A 21,207-nucleotide genomic window follows, 5' to 3' on the forward strand; every position below is an offset into this window, starting at 1 on the left:
TGCTGCTAAAAACATTGTGGCTGCGTCCCTGTAGTATGCTGTTTTTAAGTCATTTGGCTATAGACTGAGGAGTGGGATAGCTGTGTCAAATGGTGGTACTATTCCCAGTCATTTTGTCGATTTTTAAACTGCTTCTTTTGTTTCAATTTCATTGATTTCAGCTTTGATTTTAGTTATTTTCTTTCCTTTATTGCTTTTGGTGTTGATTCATTTTTTCCTAGGGCTTTGAGATGTAATTTTAGGTCATTTATTTGACTTTTTTGTTTTTTTAAGGAATGAACTCCATGCAATGAATTTTCCTCTTAGTAATGCCTTCATAGTGTCCTAGAGATTTTGACATGTTGTATCTGTGTTCTCATTCACCTCTAAGAATTTTTAAATCTCCTCTTTGATGTTTTCTGCAACCCATTGTTCATTCTCTAGCATATTATTTAGTCTCCAGGTATAGGAGTAGCTTCTATTTTTATCATTGATTTCTAATTTTGTTTCATTATGATCTGATAGAATGCAGGGTAGTATCTTTACTTTTCGGTATTTGCTTAGAGTTGCTTTTTGGCATAATATGTGCTGCTGAGAAGAAAGTGTCTTCGCCTGTTGAAGGATGAAATAGTCTATGTATGGCAGTTAAATCTAAGTTATTTATTGTATTATTGAATTCTATAGTTTCTGTTTGGCTTTTGTTTGGAAGATCTATCAGTAGTAAAAGAGGTGTGTTAAAATCACACAGAATTATTTTCTTGTGGTGTATTTGGCCCTTGAACTTGAGAAGAGTCTGTTTGAACATAGATGCTCCATTGTTTGGGGCATAAATATTTATAATTGTTATTTCTTGATGGTGTATGGTTCCCTTAAGCAGTATGACAGGTTCTCCTTTATCCCTTCTGAATAACTTACACTTGAAGTCAACATTATTTGATATAAGGATGGAAACCCCTGCTTGCTTCCACAGTCCATGTGAGTGGTATGTTTTTTAATATTTATTTTTTTTATAGATGGACACAATACCTTTATTTATTTATTTTTATATGGTGCTGAGGAATGAACCAAGAGCCTCACACATGCTAAGTGTGCACTCTACTGCTGAGCCCCAGGTCCAGCCCAAGTGATATATATTTTTTTTCCATCCTGTCCCTTTCAGTCTATGGGTGTCTTTTCCTATGACACTAGTCTCTTGGAGGCAACATATTGTTGGGTCTTCTTTTTAAATCCAATCTGCCAGTCTTTTGATTGCTGAGTTTTGGAAATTAACATTCAGGGTTATTATCGAGACATGATTTGTATTCCCAGTTATTTTTGTTTATTTTTGGTATTTAAATTTATTTGGTTTCTCTTTCATAGGTTTTTCCTTTAAAGTGATACTTCCCTTTTCTAATTTCCATTGTTTTTCATTTCTTCCTCATGGAATAGTTTGCCAAGGATATGCTGTAGTGCAGGCCTTATAGTTGTAAATTCTTTTAACTTTTTTGTATCATGGGAGGTTTTTATTTTATCGTAAAAATAATATCTAAATCCAAATTCAATTGCTAATCAAAATTTAATTTTGCCGGGTATGATTTTTGGTTGGCATCTGTTTCTTTCAGAGCTTGGTATATGTTGTTATGGGATCTTGTAGCTTTCAGGGCCTTGGTTGAGAAATCAGAGATCCTGATTTTTTTCCCATATATAATCTGATTCCTTTCTCTTGTGGCTTTTGAAATACTCTGTGTCTCCTGCAATCTAGGTGTTTTCATTATGATCTGCGTTGGTGTGGATCTGTTGTGATTTTGTTCATTTTGTGTCCTGTACACTCCTTGTATTTGATTTTCCAATTTACTCTACATATTTGGAAATTTTTCTGATATTACTTCATTGACTAGATTGTACATTTTTGTAGTTTGGACCTCTAAGCCTTCCTCTATCCCAATAGTTGTTAAATTTGGTCTTTTCATGTTATCTCATAATTCTTGAAACTGCTGCTCATCGTTTCTTACCATCTTTACTGGGTTCAACATTATTTTTTCAAGATTATATATTTTTCCTTAATGTCAGATGTTCTGTCTTCCAAGTGACCTATTCTGGTGGCGATGCTTCCTATTGAGTTCTTAATTTGGTTTACTGTTCCCTTCATTTCGAGGATCTCTGTTTGTTATTTCAGAATTTCTATCTCCTTATTGAAGGAATCTTTTGCTTTCTGTATTTGCTTATGTAGCTCTTTATCAAAATGATCCTCTGCTGCCTGTATTTGCTCTGATATCATCCTTTAATTCACAGAAAATTATGTACCTCCTCCACTCCTTCTCTGTTATTTCTCCTGCTGTTCTGACCATGGATTCTAATAATGTAGTATCTTTGTTTGGGGCACATTCTTCTTGGTTTTCCATGTTGTTCATGCATCTTCCCTTCCGTCTCTGTGTTTTCAATGTGTTACAGTATTTACCCTGTAGGCTTATAGTGTTTCCAACGTGTTCCAATACCTTTATTTTTAAAAAGAAAATATTTCTTTTTTAAATACATGACAACAATGGGATGCATTACAATCCTTAATGCACAGAGAGCACAATTTTTCAAATCTCTGTATATAAAGTATGTTCATGCTAATTTATGCCATTATACATGTACTCATTTCTATCTCCATTACAACTCTTATATAACATAATTTTCATATCTGTTTGTATATAAGGTATGTTGGCACCAAATTCAAATCTTCATGCATGTGTTTTTGTATAATGATGTTGATCATATTACACCATCCTTACTAATCCCCTTCCCCCTCCATTTTCCTCTCACCCTCTTCCCTATCTAGAATTAATCTAATCCTCCCATGTTCTCCCTCACTAACCCACTGTGAGTCACCCCGCATATATCACAGGAAATACTTGGCATTTGTTTTTTTGGCTTGGCTCACTTCATTTAACATAATATTCTCCAGCTCCATCCATTTACTGGCAAATGCAATGCTTTAATTCTCTTTTAGTGCTGAGTAATATTCCATTGTGTGTATATACCACATATTCTTTATCGATTCATCATCCACTGAAGGGCATCTAGGTTGGCTCCACAGCTTAAATATTGTGAATTGTGCCGCTATAAACATTGATGTGGCTGTGTCCCGGTAGTATGCTGTTTTTAAGTTCTTTGGATATAGACCGAGAAGAGGAAAAGCAGGGTCAAATGGTGGTTCCATTCCCAGATTTCCAAGGAATCTCCATACTGCTTTCCATATTGCCTGCACCAATTTGCATCCCCACCAGCAGTGTATGAGTGTACCTTTTCCCCAACATCCCCACCAACACTTATTGTTATATGAATAATAGCTGCCATTCTGGCTGGAGTGAGATGAAATCTTAGTTTTGATTCGCATTTCTCTAATTGCTATGTTGAACTTTTCATATATATTTGTTGTTCAATTTTATATCATATTCTGAGACTTGCTTGCTCAGTTGTTGGTCCATTAATCGATTGTTTTTTTTTTTTTTTTGGTGTCAAGATTGAGTTCTTCATATACCCTAGAGATGAGTACTGTATCTGACATGTCAGTGGTAAGAATTTGCTCCCAAGATGGAGGCTTTCTCTTCACCTCACTGCTTGTTTCTTTTTCTTAGAAGCTTTTCAGTTTTGATCCGTAAACTTATTGATTCTTGGTTTTAATTTTTATGCTATAATAGTCTTATTAAGGATGTTGGTGCCTAATCCAACATGATGAAGATTTGGACCTACATTTTTTTTTCTCTTAGGTCCAGGGTCTCTGGTTTAATTCTTAGATCCTTGATCCACTTTGAGTTGAGTTTTGTGCATGATGAAAGAAAGGGTTTTAATTTTATTTTGCTGCATATGGATTTGCTGTTTCCCTAGCACTATTAATTTAAAAGGTTATTTTTTCTCCAATATGTTTTTGGTACCTTTGTCTAGTATGAGATAACTGTATTTATGTTGGTTATTCTCTGTGTTCTCTATTCTGTACCATTGGTCTACTTGTCTATTTTGGTGCCAGTACCACACTGTTTTTGTTACTATTCCTCTGAAGTACAATTTAAGGTCTGGTATAATGATATTACCTGCCTTCCTCTTCTAAGGATTGCTTTGCCTCCTCTGGGTCTCTTTGTGTTTCCAGGATTAATTTTTATTTCTTTTTCTATTTCCAAGAAGAATGTCATTGGGATTTTGATTGGAATTGCATTAAACGTGTATAGTGGTTTTGGTAGCATGGTCACTTTGACAATATTAACTCTACCTATTCAAGAAGAAGGTAGAACTTTCCATCTTCTAAGTCTTCTTTAATTCTTTTTTGTTTTAGCATCTTGTAGTTTTCTTTGTACAAGGCTTTCACCTCTTTTGTTAAATTAATTTAATCCCTTTCAATTCTCATTACCTTATTTTTTCCTCTTCATTACTTTCCCCCAATATTCTCCTTCATCTATTTTATTAATCTATTTATTCATTTATGTTTTATGCTTTCTACATATACAGGAAGGTGGAATACACAGTAGTATATTTTATGTACCCATGATTTTAAAAATTCATTTTATATTTTCCTTTCCTATCACTCCCAACCAATCTCCTTATACTCCACTAATCTTCCCTATATCTTTATGATATCCAATTCTCCTTTCCCTTTTTGTTTTGCTGTAGCTGTTGCATGTGAAAGAAAACATTTGACCCTTGATCAGTCTGATTTATTTCACTTAGCATGATGTTGATAATTTCTGTTCATTTACTGACAAATGCCACAATTTAAATCTTCTTTATAGCTGACTAAAAACTCCATATTGTGTGTATCACATTTTATGAATCAATTTATCTATTAACAGGCATGGGAACTGCTTCCAGAATTTAGCTATGGTGAATTGGGTTGCTAGGAACAAAAATGTGGCTCTATCAAAATATAGTATTAATTACAATTGCAGATATCCAATATTCATGGCTACTCTGACATGCTTTTCTGATACAAATAAAAGTCAGGCATAAGAAAACAATCCACTGTTGATGATTATATATAGGCTGTAGCATATTTAAATAAATGTTCCTCATTATGGAAATAGTGTTATTTATTGGGCAAATATCACTTGCATTTTTGTTTGCCTTTTTGATTTTTTATTTTTACATACTTATCATTATTTTTGCTATGGTTTTGACTTTCTTCTTGTGCCTATTACAAAAACTTGTTTTTTTATTCTAGCAAAATTATGTAAAATCTAATTTACCAATTTTAAGGTTGCAATCCCATAGCTTTTACAGTAGTCACAATGTTGTAAAATGATCACCAGTGTTTAGTTTCTGACATTTTTATACATTAAAAATAAGTTCCTTCTAACTCCCATTTACATTCTCCCAAAGAATTATTTTTAATTTTTGCATCCCTTCATATTTTTAAATCTGTTTTCTCACATTTTTTTTAGATTTTTGTGTAAATTTTAATACTGTTTTGTTCACTAGACAACAAGCTTTAGAAAGATAATAGGCATAACAATTTGTTCCTTATGGCTTTGACATTTAAGAACATACTGATACATGGGCTCATCCAGGGCAGGGCTATCAGTCTAGATTCCCTAAGGGGGCAGTTTGTACATTTCAGTTAGAGTTCTTGGAACCATGGTGATTGAACAGGAAGAATAATTTGGGGATTTTATGAACACTGAAGTAAGTAAAGCTGGGCACTAAGCAGAAACAAAAGAAAAGTAGAAAACAAAAGTTTAAGTAAAAACTAGGCTTAAGGTACACTAGGCTCGTGATTGATTGAACTTAATGGCATTAGAAATTAAGAGGGATTGGTAAAATATATTTCAAATAGAACTTTTCAGACATAGAAGTTTCCACTACATGTAGGAGACACAGAAGCCCACTGAATTCTGTGGTTTTCCAAGAAAATGTCTTAGAGTTGAGTCATGAAATATCTGTCAAATGTCACTATGTTATCATGGCCTTACTGGAAACTATTGCATTTGTCTTTGTGCTGCTCGTAATCAATCCCAAGGTCTTGCACAAGCTGAACAAATTCTGCACCACTTAACTACAAGCACAGTTTCATAAAATATTATTGTGTAAATTTCTCTTTAAGTAAAATCCTTACAGATTATTCTTTACTTATGCATAAATTACATATAATTAATGAAATATAATTTATTATGTCATATAATTCATTCATTATATGACTCATTGTAATAAAAGCTTTTAAAGATTTATGTATAAACTATTTAAATCTGCAGTATTTTATATAATTATAAATCTATGTGTGTACATATACAAACATCTATAGAAAAACAGACATAGATAAACGAATTTTATCTCCATGGATCTGTATATATTTATAATATTTTCTAATTATATTATTCTTACTATTGTTCCTTATGAGTTTCTAATAACAGTATATGATACTGCCCATTTTTAAATTGATTGTTTATTTGCTCAGTGTTTTTTTTAAATGTTTAGTTATCAATGGACCTTTGTTATTAACTTATATGTGGCACTGAAGATGAATTCCAGTGCCTCACACATGATAGAAAAATGCTTTACCACCAAGCCAAAACTCCAACACCTTTTGCCAAGTTTAAAGAGCTCATTGTATATATTTTTTTTTTATTCTAGACCTTCATCATACACATATTTGGCAAATATTCCATCCAATTTCTTCTCATTTAGTTAATAACATACTTCAAAATACAGAAAAGTATTTTCAACAGAGTAAAAGTGTATTAACTTTCTCATTTATAGATCTTGCTTCTGGCTTTGAATGTTCATGTCAAGGACAAAGCCATGGGCTGGGGATGTGGCTCAAGCGGTAGCGCGCTCACCTGGCGTGTGTGCAGCCCGGGTTCGATCCTCAGCACCACATACCAACAAAGATGTTGTGTCCTCCAAAAAATAAATATTAAAAATTCTCTCTCTCTCTCTCTCTCTCTCTCTCTCTCTCTCTCTCTCTCTCTCTTAAAAAAAAAGGACAAAGCCATATAGAATTTCTGCTATGTTGTCTGACATAAGATACAAATTTAACATTTTCTTCCAGATTAAGGATTTCACTTTTTAAATGTTTTAAGTTCTGTGTCTAATTCATTTCTTTTTATACAGATGCCAAGGTGTTCATAATTCATTAAAAATATTATATCATCTCCAGTGTGTTTTCTCAGTTTATAACATCTCCAGTGTGTTTTCTCAGATTATATCATCTCCAGTGAGTTTTCTCAGTTTATCAGGTTTTCAGTTCTATCCCATTAATCAGTTTGTATAATCCTTGCCACATATCTCACCTTTTTATTTACTGTAAGATCATAGTAAATCACAGCATCAGATATTTCAGTCCTGTAAACTTATTCTACAGAATTGTTGACCATTCTGTATGCCTGCCTTCCCCATATATCATTTAGAAGCCATTTTTTTTTAATATTTGTGCAACAGGTTTTTTTTTTAATTTTATCTTGGTTGTGTTGAATTCATTTGTTAGAGTTGTAGATAACTAATACCTTAATGTTGAATGCTCCTTTCTATGTTTGGTAGCTGTAGGATCCCCCAATGTACAGGAAGTTGATTAGCCATGTAGATGACGTTCTGGGACTTATAAGTGGCATCAGAATTAGGTGAAAGACTGCAAATTTGAGACATGAAATAGTGACACTTGTGCCACCCAGTGTCAAAAATATGTTCTTTAAAAAAATCTACCTTTATTCTTTATTTATATGTGGTGCTGAGGATCAAAACTGGTGCCTTACATGCTAGTCAAGTGCTCTGCCACTGAGCCAAAACCCCAGCCCCACAAAATAAATTCTATGATAACCAAAGTTTAGAAATTTGGTTGATTTTTCTGCAAATTTACACATTTTTTATTGGTTGTTCAAAACATTACAAAGCTCTTGACATATCATATTTCATACATTAGATTCAACTGGGTTATGAACTCCCATTTTTACCCCAAATGCAGATTGCAGAATTACATTGGTTACACATCCACATTTTTACATAATGCCATATTAGTAACTGTTGTATTCTGCTACCTTTCCTATCCTCTACTATCCCCCCTCCCCTCCCCTCCCATCTTCTCTCTCTACCCCATCTACTATAATTCATTTCTCTCCTTGTTTTTTTCCCATTCCCCTCACAACTTCTTATATGTAATTTTGTATAACAATGAGGGTCTCCTTCCAATTCCATGTAATTTCCCTTTTCTCTCCCTTTGCCTCCTACCTCATGTCTCTGTTTAATGTTAATCTTTTCCTCCTGCTCTTCTTCCCTGCTCTGTTCTTTGTTGCTCTCATTATATCAAAGAAGACATTTGGCATTTGTTTTTACACATCTTCTTTAAGAAAAATAAATTTTAAAGGTAATTGTAGGTGAGGACCTTAAGGTGACTCCAGCTATGTGTCTGTTTACTGGTGAGAATTGTGACTCTGGAAGACTAAGCATTTTTTCCTTTGCAAAAGGGATCTGAAGTGTGTGGACTTTACACAATTATTTTCTTAGCTGCCCAGAATTGCCTCACTCACTGCTTAGAAATGAGCTACAGAAGGCTACAGTGTTACAGTGAGGGTGCTACACAGTTTGTAAAATATATTTATTCTAACATGTCAGGATTTTTATTTTTTGCTTTTTGTGAACAGTGACTATAATCATCTACTATCCTAATTTGTCTTGTTGTTGTTCCTTTCATAAAATCTTGATACCTAGCATACAATTCCCATTAGCTCAAGTATTTAACTATTTTGCTATTGAAGATTCTTAATTGGTTATTTGTGTAGATAAGGTGATTATGCTCTGATGTCAAGGTAATTCTTCCAATAAAGTAGCTATATTTAAGTAAATAGGATCCACCAAACGTGAAGTTCCCATGGGGAAAACCTGTCTGGACACTTCTGGTATGTATTACTGATCTCATCTTCCTTTTGCACACAGAGATAATAACAGTCCTGTGCCTCTTTTATCACTAATACATTTATTATGTATTTTTCAAAGCCATCATTTTCCTTCATTATATTTCCTTGGTTGTATGAGTTTTAAGTAAATTATCATCACCATTATTTTTTCCATTACAATCATATTAAAAGGTATTTTTTCTTTTATTAACCATTTCTTTGTCCCAGTCTTTTGGACACATATGTGCTGCTGTCTAGGCCTCTATTATACCAAACATGTTCACTCGTTGAACTGCTTATAGAACTTGAAATATTTCAATGTTGTCTTTTCACGAGGTGGAAGTGTCACTTTATATGTCTCCAAACATTAATATTTTATGAATATTTTACACATTGGGAATGTGTCATGGATGATACTTGAAAATAATTGTATTCGGAGTTCAATCTATCTCACGGATATAAAGCAGAGAGAATAACTACCAGACTGTTTTCAAAAGTTTTTTTTTTTTTTTTTTTTACCACTCTTTTTATCGCTCTTGGGCACAATCACCATATGAGAATATCTTTGACAAGTCTGATTTGCTTCTGGAATGTCTGAAAATTTCACATTCACTCATGGCAGAAAAGGTAGGAGTTGGGATTTTATTCAGTGCTTGGATTATGGTATATATCCTTCACTTCACACTGATATGGAATAGATATTCTGTCTTTGGACTTATGTATTTTCCTATGATTTAGATAATGGAAAGTATCTTATTACATATATAAAGTCACTCTCCTGCATGACAGTTAGTTCTACTAACTCTTAATTCAAATGAAATACTGAATAATGGTTTGGTCTGTATGGTATTCATCTACCAATTTTTCTTCCAGGAGCCATTGTAATTCGGGGATGTGGCCATTGATTTCTCTGAGGAGGAATGGGAATGCCTGGATCCTGCTCAGCAGAATTTATATATAGAAGTGATGTTGGAGAACTACAGCAACCTGCTATGTGTGGGTCAGCATAACTTTACTTCAAAATTCTTGAAGTATATCTATTGGGAACTTCACCATAAGAATGAGTTTCAGATTCATATTTTCAATAAAAAAGTTGGGGTAGTTCTTGGTGCTGACAAAAAAAATGTTAATTATGTTTCTTTTCATCCTTAATGTTTTCCTTTGTTGGCATGATATATATTCTTCACTAGACATATAGTTGACTTAGAGGAATGCACTGATGTCAAATACTGTGGCCCACATATAGCACAGGACATAGTAGAGGTAAAGGAGGAAGCCTAAATTAAAAAAGGTTCATTGAGACATTATCCAGCAGAAAATATTTTTGAGAAGCTTTGAATTTTTTCTCTTGTTATCATAGAAAAACCTGTCCTGTGTTTTGTGCTTTAAAATTATGTAGTATCCTGCTTTTCCTCCAGTAATGTCTCCATACATTCAAATTAACAACAAAACACTCCCCTTGCCTTGTGAGTGTCAATATTATCTGACAGCTCTTTAATAATTTTAAAAATATTTTTTGTTATTAATGAATTTCCTATTTTTCCATATATGGTGCTGAGTATTGAACCCAGGGCCTCACACATGCTAGGCAAGCTCTCTAACACTACTCTACAACTCCAGCCCTTCCATTATTTGCAGGAAAGTTTGCACATTTCTGGAGACCTCTGGGTCCACCCATTGTAATACATTACTATCATAAGTCAGTTTCTCTAATCTTATTTGTACATTTTTTCACTAAAATTTCCTTATCAGTGTTCTTTCTGATATGTGTAATGGATTTTCTGTGAAATTATCTGCCATGGAATGAATGTCAAGTTGGACAAAGACTGCTGTTTTGAGAGATGGTGTAAGTTTTATTTGAGTTACAGGATTTGTAAAATAATACATCTGTGGATATTTACAATTTTGTTGTTTTTATTTTCTTTTTTTTTATTGTGTACAGTACGTTCCATGCTATAGACTTGGTTTCCTCATATCAGTTAATTGCTTCACAAACTAAGATATGTATGACTATTATTTGTATTGCCAATAATATTATATGTGCTTTTGCTTGTATAGATATTAAGCTTCTTTTGCCCATGACTTTTGTATTTTATCTTGATTGGCTTGGCATACTGCCCATGTACGTAGAAAATGAAATTTTCTATATGTAAATGTAATGGTGATTGATGGCAGTGATTCTCTAATGCTGAACTACACCCCAAGCTCCTTTTCATTCATCATTGGAAAGAGGTTCTCACTAAGTTATATAGCATGTCTTAAATTTGCAATTCTCCTGCCTCAGACTTCCTAGTAGCTGAGATTACATGCATGCCTATCATTTGTATATTGATGAGTTTGTTCTTATTTATAGGATAAAGTCCACATTATTTTAAATGTAGCTTTGAGAAATGTTGCAATTCTCTTTTATGCATTATTGTAATTTTCATTATAATCAAACTACAAAATAAAAATTACTGTCTCCAAAATTTTAAATACACAGATCAGTAACATTAATTCAAATTGTTAAGGAATATATCTCTAAAAAGTTTATATCTCAAAAAAAAAAAACAATGCCTAGGAATAAAGGACTCATTTCTGTCTCCCCATCACAAAACCATTCTATTTTGTTCAGAAATCTTCTTCTTTAGTTTAGAGATGTCATGTTCGTAGAATTCTGCAGTATACTTTCTGTGACATTTCAGTTAACATTGTGTACATACATTTTGTAAAATATATAATTATAATAAATTTTTTGACTTCAAAATTCTATAGTTTCTATATTCCAAATTGGTTCATTGTTCTTTTCAATGTATATTTGGTTTGCATCCTCCATGATAGCAATGTTGAATAACATTGTAACAACAATGGTGTGCAATGATTAATTTGCTATTGATGTGAGGGCTTATTGCCACACTCACTAAGAACTCCGTCTACCTAACTCCATGTCTACATTTACAATTGAATGCTGTAACTTTTAGTATATTTTTTTAGCAGGGAAATTGTCTTCTTATTTGTATTTTGGGGGATATACATACAATTTAAAGGATAGATTTCTCTGCCTAGAACCAAGTTTTAACAATGGGAGTTTGAATCTTACCTGGAGCTTCTGGTTAACTTTAAGTAGTATAAACATCTTTTAATTTTTATCTTTCAATTCTTGAACAACAGCATGCCCAAGGGTGTTCAATCAACTGACACATATTTAAGGGTTTTTGAAAATCACTACCACTTCTGATTTCAAATATTTATTCCATGTCGGTTACAAAATAACTATCACTTAAATATTTATTAACCTTTGTTTTAATACATAAAATTGTTCTATCCAGCATAATATCCCACTTGTGATTAAGAATAGGGATTCTATAAGTCTAAAATAGTTTCAAAATATTTTCAAAGTCTTATACTTTGCAATTACCATTTTGCTTCACTGTATTTCCCTTTTCAATAAGTGGGGATTTATGTCTCCTAGGATGACAGTGATTCTTTGTTCTCACTCAACTCTCTCAATGTTTGCTTTGTGTGTTTGGGAAGTATGAGGTACTTTGCAAATGTATTTACTCTTAATTTTGAACCTAGGGAAAGGTTCTTTTTCTCTATTTTGCCTCTTTTCATTTTTTTAAATTTAGAATGTCTTCTATGTCCTATAACTGACTTAAACTATGTTTTGAGTACTATAATTTAGACAGCACAGGTTTTGTTCGGTCACTTTTGAATATGTCATTCATATATATTTTTGCTTTCAGTCTGTGTGTTCTCAGATTTAGAGTATCCTTTGGACTACCTGCAGTTGTAATTTTTAGAGTTAATTCAGATAGCCAAGGTTTGTTTTGATCAGAATTTTGTAATCGTGAATTTGCCAACAAAAATATCTAAAAATGAAGAATCTCCTACTCATACTTTGTATGAGTATCAACTTGACTTTATTAAAAATTCAAAATATTTGTGTCTTTTCAAAACTATATTATTGTTATAGTTATACATGCCTATTAACAGTTTTGTTTTTATGCTTTTGTCTTTCAAATTCTATTGTAAAATTACGTTTTGTGTCCCATTGTTATAATAAAATAGAACCGTTTGTACTAAGAAATGCTTAGAGTTGCTGTGCACACTTACATTTCAATATGAAGGATTACGTTTCATACTTTTTGGAGAACAGCTTTAGTGTGATGAATAGTGTGTGCATTTTTATCTTTAAAGTCTTTATTTTCCTTCTCTTTTGAAAGACAGCAGTTGTGAATATAATGTCTTGGTTGATAATTTTATTCTTTCAGACCTTGAAAATATCCCCGAATTCCTTTCTGTGTTGTGAAGTTTTGACTAAGGATTTCACAGTTATATAGTTACACACTTCTAGGTGACCCATCTTTTTTATATTGGATGCTCTGTATATTCTGTGTAAGTTCTGAAACTTGGATTAAAAACTGCTTTGAGTCTTTACAACTTGGAGATAATTGAGCTACTTGGATGTTTTATATTTCTTATTTTCTGAGATGCATTTATTAGTACTGGAAAGAGAACTACCACTTTGCATTTTTTACTGTGGCTGGACTTGAAAGTTTGATCCTTCTGGCTCAACCTCCTATGTTGCTATGTACAACCACACCTGATTCTTTCAGACATTTTCTAAAGAAAGTCTTTAAACACACATTTTCTGCTTATGACTATTAATAATTCTTGACTACATTTTATTCTACTTTTTGTGTGTGGGTTTAATTCAGTAAACTTCTTTTAAATGATAATTTACTATTCCTTTTGAGTAATTTATAACTTACTTTTCTTATAGTAGATTTAACCATGTTTTTTCTGTTGGTAACCAGGAAACCCTTTTTGAACAGTCCTCAAATATTTGCATGTTTCATATTTCTTTAATGAAACAGAATAAATTTGGTAGATTTTTAAAATATATTGTGAAGGAGGAAAGGCTTTGTGTAACACAATGTATTTTTTCTACTATATTACTCTCTATAGGAATGTACTCATCTTGGATACCGTGAACACTAAGATGATTTGGAAAGTTCTCAAAGTAATTTTCTGTGTACATTTTTATTTGATTTATATGTTTCTGCATTAGCAATGGACTTGGATTTAATAACCACTCCCCTGCTGATGTTCCTTTATTGCTGTAATTTCCTATGTTTGCAAAATATACTCGGCCCAGTTCAGTAAGTAAACATGATTATTATTTTTATTTCAGCCATGACTTCTCATCATCCTCGAGAAATTTTACCAGAGCAGGGAATAAAAGAGAGAGAGGGAAGATCTGGAAAGTCTGACCTTGACCATTTACAACTAAGAAAACAATGGGAAAATATAGGTGAGAGTAAAGTTCAAAAATCATATTATAATGGACAAAACCAATTAGTAGTCCCTATTTATGATAAGAATTTTATGGGCAAAAGACACCAGAAACAATTAATATCTGAAAAAATTCAATTTATTTCACTTAGTTTTGAGAAGCTGTGTGTCTGTAAGAATATACCCACAGCCATTTTTGAAGTGAAAGGAAATGTGGAAAATTTGAAATCTGATCCATGCATCAGTTTTTAACTTGGCCAATTATAAATGTAGCACTGAGTTAAATTTCCAGTCAAACATTTGCACAGAGAAGATATTTTTAAGTGATAATTAGAGAGTTTTTTACAAAATGTCAATTTTTCTGCAACAAAGCAGTAATTTGTCCTTTTTCCAAAATAGACAATATTAAGAATTTTAGAAACGTTTCTACTTCCCCACTATTGCTCAATGATAATTCTGATACAGAATTCTGGAAAGCACACTATATAGATAATGCTATAAGTAACACCATTAGCCGTGTCTGTACCCTGAGTAATTACCAGTATATTTACATTGGTGATAAAAATTATGAATCTAGACAAACTCCTAGTCATTTTCTAAAGGAAATTTACTAAGATGAAAAATGTGGGAAAGTTTGCCTCAGTGCTCAAAAACTATTACTCATCCAAATATACATAGTCAAGACAAAACTTGGAAGTGTAAAGTATGTGAAAGGGCTCTTAATCAAAGTTCAGAGCTTGCTCAACACAAGATAATTTATAGAGAAAGAGAGCCCTATATGTTTAAAGAATATATCAAAGCATCAGCTTGCTCAACATCTTCTAAACACAGTAGATACTATGACAGCGATAAACCCTATAAATTTAAATAATGCAAAAAAACACCCTTTTATTGAAAGGTTCCAACTTGTTAAGGATCAGAGGATTTATAATGAAGAAAAGACCTGTAAATGTAAAAATTGTGGCAAAGCTTTAAAAAAATTTCAACTCTTACTCAACACCAAATTTTATAATGCAGAGAAGACCTACCAATATGAAGAATGCAATGCACTCAAGAACTTTACTCAACATCACAGTGTTCATACAGGAGATATGCCATGCAAATGCAAAGAATGTCACAAAACTTCTAATAATATTTTTAATCTTATTTGTCACCAGTGGACACACACTGAAGAGATGCCCCATATATGTAAACAATTCTGTAAAGTTTTTAGTAAAAAACCAAGCCTTAAAAATCACGAGAGAATTCATACTGGAGTAAAGCTCTACAAATGTAAAGTGTGTGGCAAGAATTTTAATACAAACTCGAATCTTGATCGCCACTACAGGATTCATACTGGAGAGAAACCCTACAAATGTAAAGTGTGTGGCAAGAATTTTAATACAAACTCGAATCTTGATCGCCACTACAGGATTCACACTGGAGAGATACCCTACAAATGTAAAGTGTGGGGCAAGAATTTTAATACAAAATCAAATCTTGATTGCCACTACAGGATTCATACTGGAGAGAAGCCCTACAAATGTAAAGTGTGTGGCAAGAATTTTAATACAAACTCAAATCTTGATTGCCACTACAGGATTCATACTGGAGAGAAGCCCTACAAATGTAAACTGTGTGGCAAGTGTTTTAATCAAAACTCATCACTTACTCAGCACCAGCGAATCCACACTGGAGAGAAGCCCTACAAATGTAGAGAATGTGGCAAAGATTTTATCAACAATCATCAATTACTCAACACCAGAGAACCCATACTAGAGAGAAATCCTATATATATGAAGAATGGTAGAGCTTTTAAAATTGAAGATCACATCTTGCTAAACATTTAGATTTTATACTGCAGAGAAGTTTTACATGTGAAAACGTTGCATCAGTGTCTTTAAGGATAAATCAACCCTTATTTCACAGTAGTTCAACACTATGTCATACCAGATATGTGATAGCACAGAAATTGTACTAGTGTAAAATAGGTGACAGAGTCTCCAACAGTTCTGCACACCCTACTCAACACCTCAGAATTCATACAAGTGAGAGGACATGTGGAAAATTGTTTGAAAGCTTTTGGCCATTGATCAAACATTTTTAAAACAGTGGAGGATTTATAGCATATAGAAACCCAAAGAATGTGTACAAGACTGTATTCAAAATTCAGACATTTTTCAATTCTGACATATCTGTAGCAAGCATGGAATAGCATTTGTCCAAAGTGTGTACTTTAGATAACAGCAAAATATTTACAAGAGCACCTTGACCAATATAAAGATTGAAGTAAGTTTATTATCTATAGCCCATCCCTTTAAGTATTTGGGACCTAGGAAGGAAAAAAAAATCATTTAAATGTAGAAAATGGATAATTGGTTTTGACATTTGCTGAAAATTTTCTTAACATCTTGAGGTGATATTGTAGAAATAAGGACATAAAAGTATAGAATAGTGCATCCCTAAAATGATATAATTTTAGTGTAAATCAACAATTACTAAAGAGTCTCATTTTTCACAACTGGAGAAATAATAATACTCAGAGTTGATTATTTCAGAAGTCTCATGATTTATATAAAATTTTAAATTTTTCATTTTTATTTTTGTACTTAACCTTAGGGGCACATGATCAGTAAAACACATCCCCAGATTTTATTTTCATTGTTTTAGAGAGAGGGTTTGCTAAGTTGCATAGGGCCTCACTAAGTTATGAACCCTGGCTTTTAACTTGCTAAGCTTCTCACGTCCCTAGGATCACAGGCATGGACCACCATACCCGTTTTACAGAGCATTTTTACTTACATTTCATCATGGATGCAATTTTTTACTTAATAAAGTATGAATTTCTTAAAGTTAACCTTGTCATGAATTTAATGATCTTATTAGGTCACACATCTTCCACTATTCACTTTGCTAATGGATCGATGCAATAGTAAAACATTCTATTGGGTAAATAAAGCTCTGACGTCTCCATTATTTCATATGTTTAATCAAGTTTTATTTGGGGAATATTATTTACGTAAATTATATACTCTCTTGTTTGTAATTATGGAAAAATTAAGACAGGTATAGGAAGGACCATGGGATACTAAAATAATGCCCAGATATCCCTAGTTTGAATTAGGACTTTAACATTTCACCTTATAGAGGTGCAGTACACCCTAAGGGATCTACAACTCTAGAGAGTTATACAAGCTTCCGATCAGGGAAAGGAGAAAGACCCAAGAGACTAGGAGCCAACATGCATATTCAGGTAAAAAAGGAAGGCTGCTGAAGGAGAAATAGTCTCAATGTTTCCTGTGGAAACCACATGGTCCACAGGCCCATCCAGACTGTTGAACTGAGGAAACCATGCAGTTCCTAATGAATCCATGACATTCATCACTGAGGACACTGAACTGACCTCAAGTGTAGGAAAAACATTCCCATATGGGACCACCACTTTAGTCTTGGATACCCAGTAAAAATGTGTATCCAGAAACATGTAAAATGGTGAAGGTAAAAAGAGACAGACATACTATAGGAGCATTTATGCCCCACATTTTTATTTCAGTATATATTTGATTTTATAGATTTTTGTTCTACTTAATAACTTACATTATAATGTTTGTTATACTTATTGAATTATATGGTAGATAGCATGTGTCATGGTCTTCAAGACCCCTCTGCAATCCAGTAATTATAAGATACTATAAACTAACCCTGTCCCTTTTCAGATCTTACAGTTCCAGGAGCCCATGACATCACAGAGAGAGTAACACAGTTTTGATTGAAATAAACCTCAAGAATCTCATCTACAAGTCCTGTTCAAAAAGTTAAAACACAATATACTCTTCATATGTGAGCCCTTTGGGTCAATAACACACCACCTACAAATATTTCATTTAACTTTATTTTGGAAAATAAATATGGAAATATAATGACAAAGTCTAGGAGAATAATATTCACACTATTTATTATTCCAAAGGGCAAATCTATAGGCTTCATGCTTAACTCCATTGTGTGTTATTTTACACAGAAAATGGCTTCATTTTACATATGAGAATTCTAACTATTTATAAGGCCCAGATGGAAGATTCAGTATGAGAGATCTAAAAACCATACTAAAGATCTTCCCTTTCCATGGGCCTGCATGATGTCTGCATATCCTTGATGAAACAGCTAAAGAATGCTGATGTCTCAATGCATTTGGGTTGGTGGCTCTCTCATTGGAACTTCAATTTATTTAGTCATCTCAAGGCTATCAGTCCCTATTCTGGGATCTGACCTGTTCTTGGGAGGATGTAGTGTTCTTCATGGGATCACTAGGTCATGCAAGCTGTTAGGATGAAGCTTTCTTTGTTCTAACTTGTATTTATTCAGCCCCACTTTAAATACAAGTTATAACAAGACCTCAGACCCTCACCTGTGGTGAGGATGCTCTGCCCAGGACTTCCCATTCAGAACCCCAAAAATCTGTTTTGGACTCTCTAGTACATAGGTTCAGTGTTGCGGTTTTCTTAGTCTGGCAATACAGTTGCCTGAGTCTATTTCTTTTGCTTTCTCTCTTGCTTTCATAGTATTACTCAAGGAAACACTGTCTTGTGTGAAGAGAGTGTCTTCCTTATCTATTGGATCTGACCTGCCAAGTTGAGCAGCTGCCCACATACTGAATGTAACAAACACATGTATGTGTTATCTAAGCAGTAACTAGCGTATCTTTCAACTGCATGATTTTTTATTGCATGGGGGAGGAAATTGAGAATGCTTTCTTTGAGTGCACACAGCACTATTAATAGTATTCATAACACTGCTATGTAATGTTTCCTCTCTGCTCAACTTGTAAGTATTGTTGTGCTGCTTTTAAAACAAATAGAAGAGTTACAAATCAAAAATTTGGGGATTATAGATAGTTGCACAGACTGACTTGGCAACTCTATTTACCATTGTTTATTATTTTGTATGGGCTCAAGGTAGTCTTTTATAATTTTATTTAACCTTAATGGCATTAGCATTTATTGAAGAGTTTTTCACTCACAATCCTTCTCTGTATACAAATTTTCTTCTATCATTTTTAACATTTCTTACTCTTTTTAAGTATACATGACAGTAGACAAATTTTGACATATATGGAGTAAAACTCATTTTAGTAAGCATTCCATTCTTGAGGTGTACATGGTGTGAACCTTCACTGGTGGTGTAGTTATATATGAACACAGAAAAGTAGTGTCTGATTCATCCTACTGTCATCTGTATTCCTATTTCCCTTTTCTTACCTTCATTCCAACTGTTTCTAATCCACTGAATTTCTATTCTCTCCCTCTCCCTTGTTGAGTGGTTTAGCACCCATATATATTATGTGTTATATGTAATGTCTGTTTCATTCTACTATCCTTCCCATCCCCATATTCCCTCCTCTCCCTGCACTCCTCTCTACTTAATCTAAAGTCACTATTTTTCCCACCGCCCATTATGAATTAGCATATACTTATAAGAGAGAACACTTGACTTTTGTGTTTGTGTGTGTGTATGTGTGTGTGTGTGGGGGGGCTTATTTCACTTACCATGATATTCTTCAACTCCATCCATTGACCACCAAATGCCATAGTTTCATTCATCTTTAAATCTAAGTAATATTCAGTTGGTGGGGGATATGTGTGTGTGTGTGTGTGTGTGTGTGTGTTCACGCACACACACACACACACACATATCACATTTTATTGATCCATTTATCTGTTGAAGGACACATAGGTTGGTTCTATGGTTCAGCTATTGTTAATTGTGCTGCTATAAACATTGGTGTGGCTCAGTCCCTGTAGTATGCTCTTTTTAAGTCCTCTGGGTATAGTCCGAGGAGAGGGATAGCTTGGTCAAATGGTGATTTCATGCTGGTTTTGCAAGGAGTGTCTATACTTATTGACATCCTGACCTTCAGCGAAGGTGGCATTCAGAAAGGTGGCATTCAGAAAGATGTTTGGCGCTTAATTGCTGCCTCAGAATTCTTACATTTTACTGAAAAAACTGTACCAGACTTTGTAAGCAAGTACTAGAAGGAGGGTTCTTGCTATGACTTATGGGTCTGGTTCAATCTTCTTATGCTTTAATTACTAGAAATGTAAAATTCAAAAGGGAAAATGATATCTTGTAACATGTAGTAAATGTAATTTAACTAATTGTAACACCAGAAATATTAGAGAAAAAGGAACGATGATACTTCATCAGCACTCTTTTATCTTATTACCAGGAAATATTTCAGAGCCATGGTAGGCTGATGATGGTTTTCAAGTCTTACAACAAATACATGCCCAGCTAGCAAGATCTAAATGTGCTCTTGGACTCACAATAGTGGGAGTTGTTCCCTTGGTTTCTTTTATTGCTTCCATGGGCACAGTTTTGGTAGCCATATCTCAAATAGTCAACATGCAAATTTTCTTAATATTTTGGCTCAGAATACCTCCAAGGATCTTCACAATCAAATAAATGTTGATGAATGGATTGAGACCAAATTAAATGCCTTAGAGGCTGCTGTCATGAATATAGGTAATGAACTTTCCACTTTGAAATTCAAGGGGAGACTTAAATGTCATGCTAGCTATAAGTATGTGTGTGTTACTGCTGCCAAATACAATGCTTCTTAATGGTATCGGGAGAAGGTTCAAAACCATTTGTTGGATATTTGGCAGAATAATGATAACAGCTTGGATCTTTTGGAGCTGCATCATCAGATTCAAGATATACAGAAAAGTAAGAATGATTTTTCAGATCCTACTTCTTTAGCTGATCAAACACTTAAAGAATTAAACAGCTTTAACCCTGGAAACATTCTTAAACACTCTACATGGTATATCCTTGTATTATTCTCATTGCTACTTATTCTCACTTGTGTTGTAATTGTAGGATGTCATGTTCCCAGCACAAGAATTTAGGGACTTGAAATAATGACCCATCACCTGCTTTTTCAAAGAAAGAAGGACAGATATGTGGGAAGCCCCTCTGAATGACCCATGCCTTCCAGTCCTGAAGCAGGAGGCTCTGACCAGTCACTACATTTGTGGTGACTTGGGAATTGTCCCAGCTAAGATAGAGGGGGCAGTCTTCAGATGTAGGTGTTATGCATGAGGGTTGAGTTATACTCATGTGTCTCTTGTAACCCTGC

The 21,207-nt window shown here is 33.6% G+C and overlaps 1 protein-coding gene across 1 annotated transcript in view; it reads left to right on the forward strand.

Moving 5' to 3' along the window:
* LOC308640134 (zinc finger protein 253-like) overlaps nucleotides 1-21,207 on the forward strand; it is a gene marked incomplete at both ends in the record, with an annotated part of 81,457 nt that overhangs the window by 56,586 nt on the left and 3,664 nt on the right. The window contains 2 exons of the mRNA XM_081312153.1: nucleotides 13,993-14,112; nucleotides 15,111-15,191. Coding sequence (XP_081168279.1) covers nucleotides 13,993-14,112; nucleotides 15,111-15,191 — 201 coding nt within the window. The remainder of the gene's footprint in view (nucleotides 1-13,992; nucleotides 14,113-15,110; nucleotides 15,192-21,207) is intronic.

This window comes from Spermophilus citellus (assembly GCF_964194105.1).
Source record: "Spermophilus citellus genome assembly, contig: SCAFFOLD_338, whole genome shotgun sequence".
Classification (NCBI taxonomy): domain Eukaryota; kingdom Metazoa; phylum Chordata; class Mammalia; order Rodentia; family Sciuridae; genus Spermophilus; species Spermophilus citellus.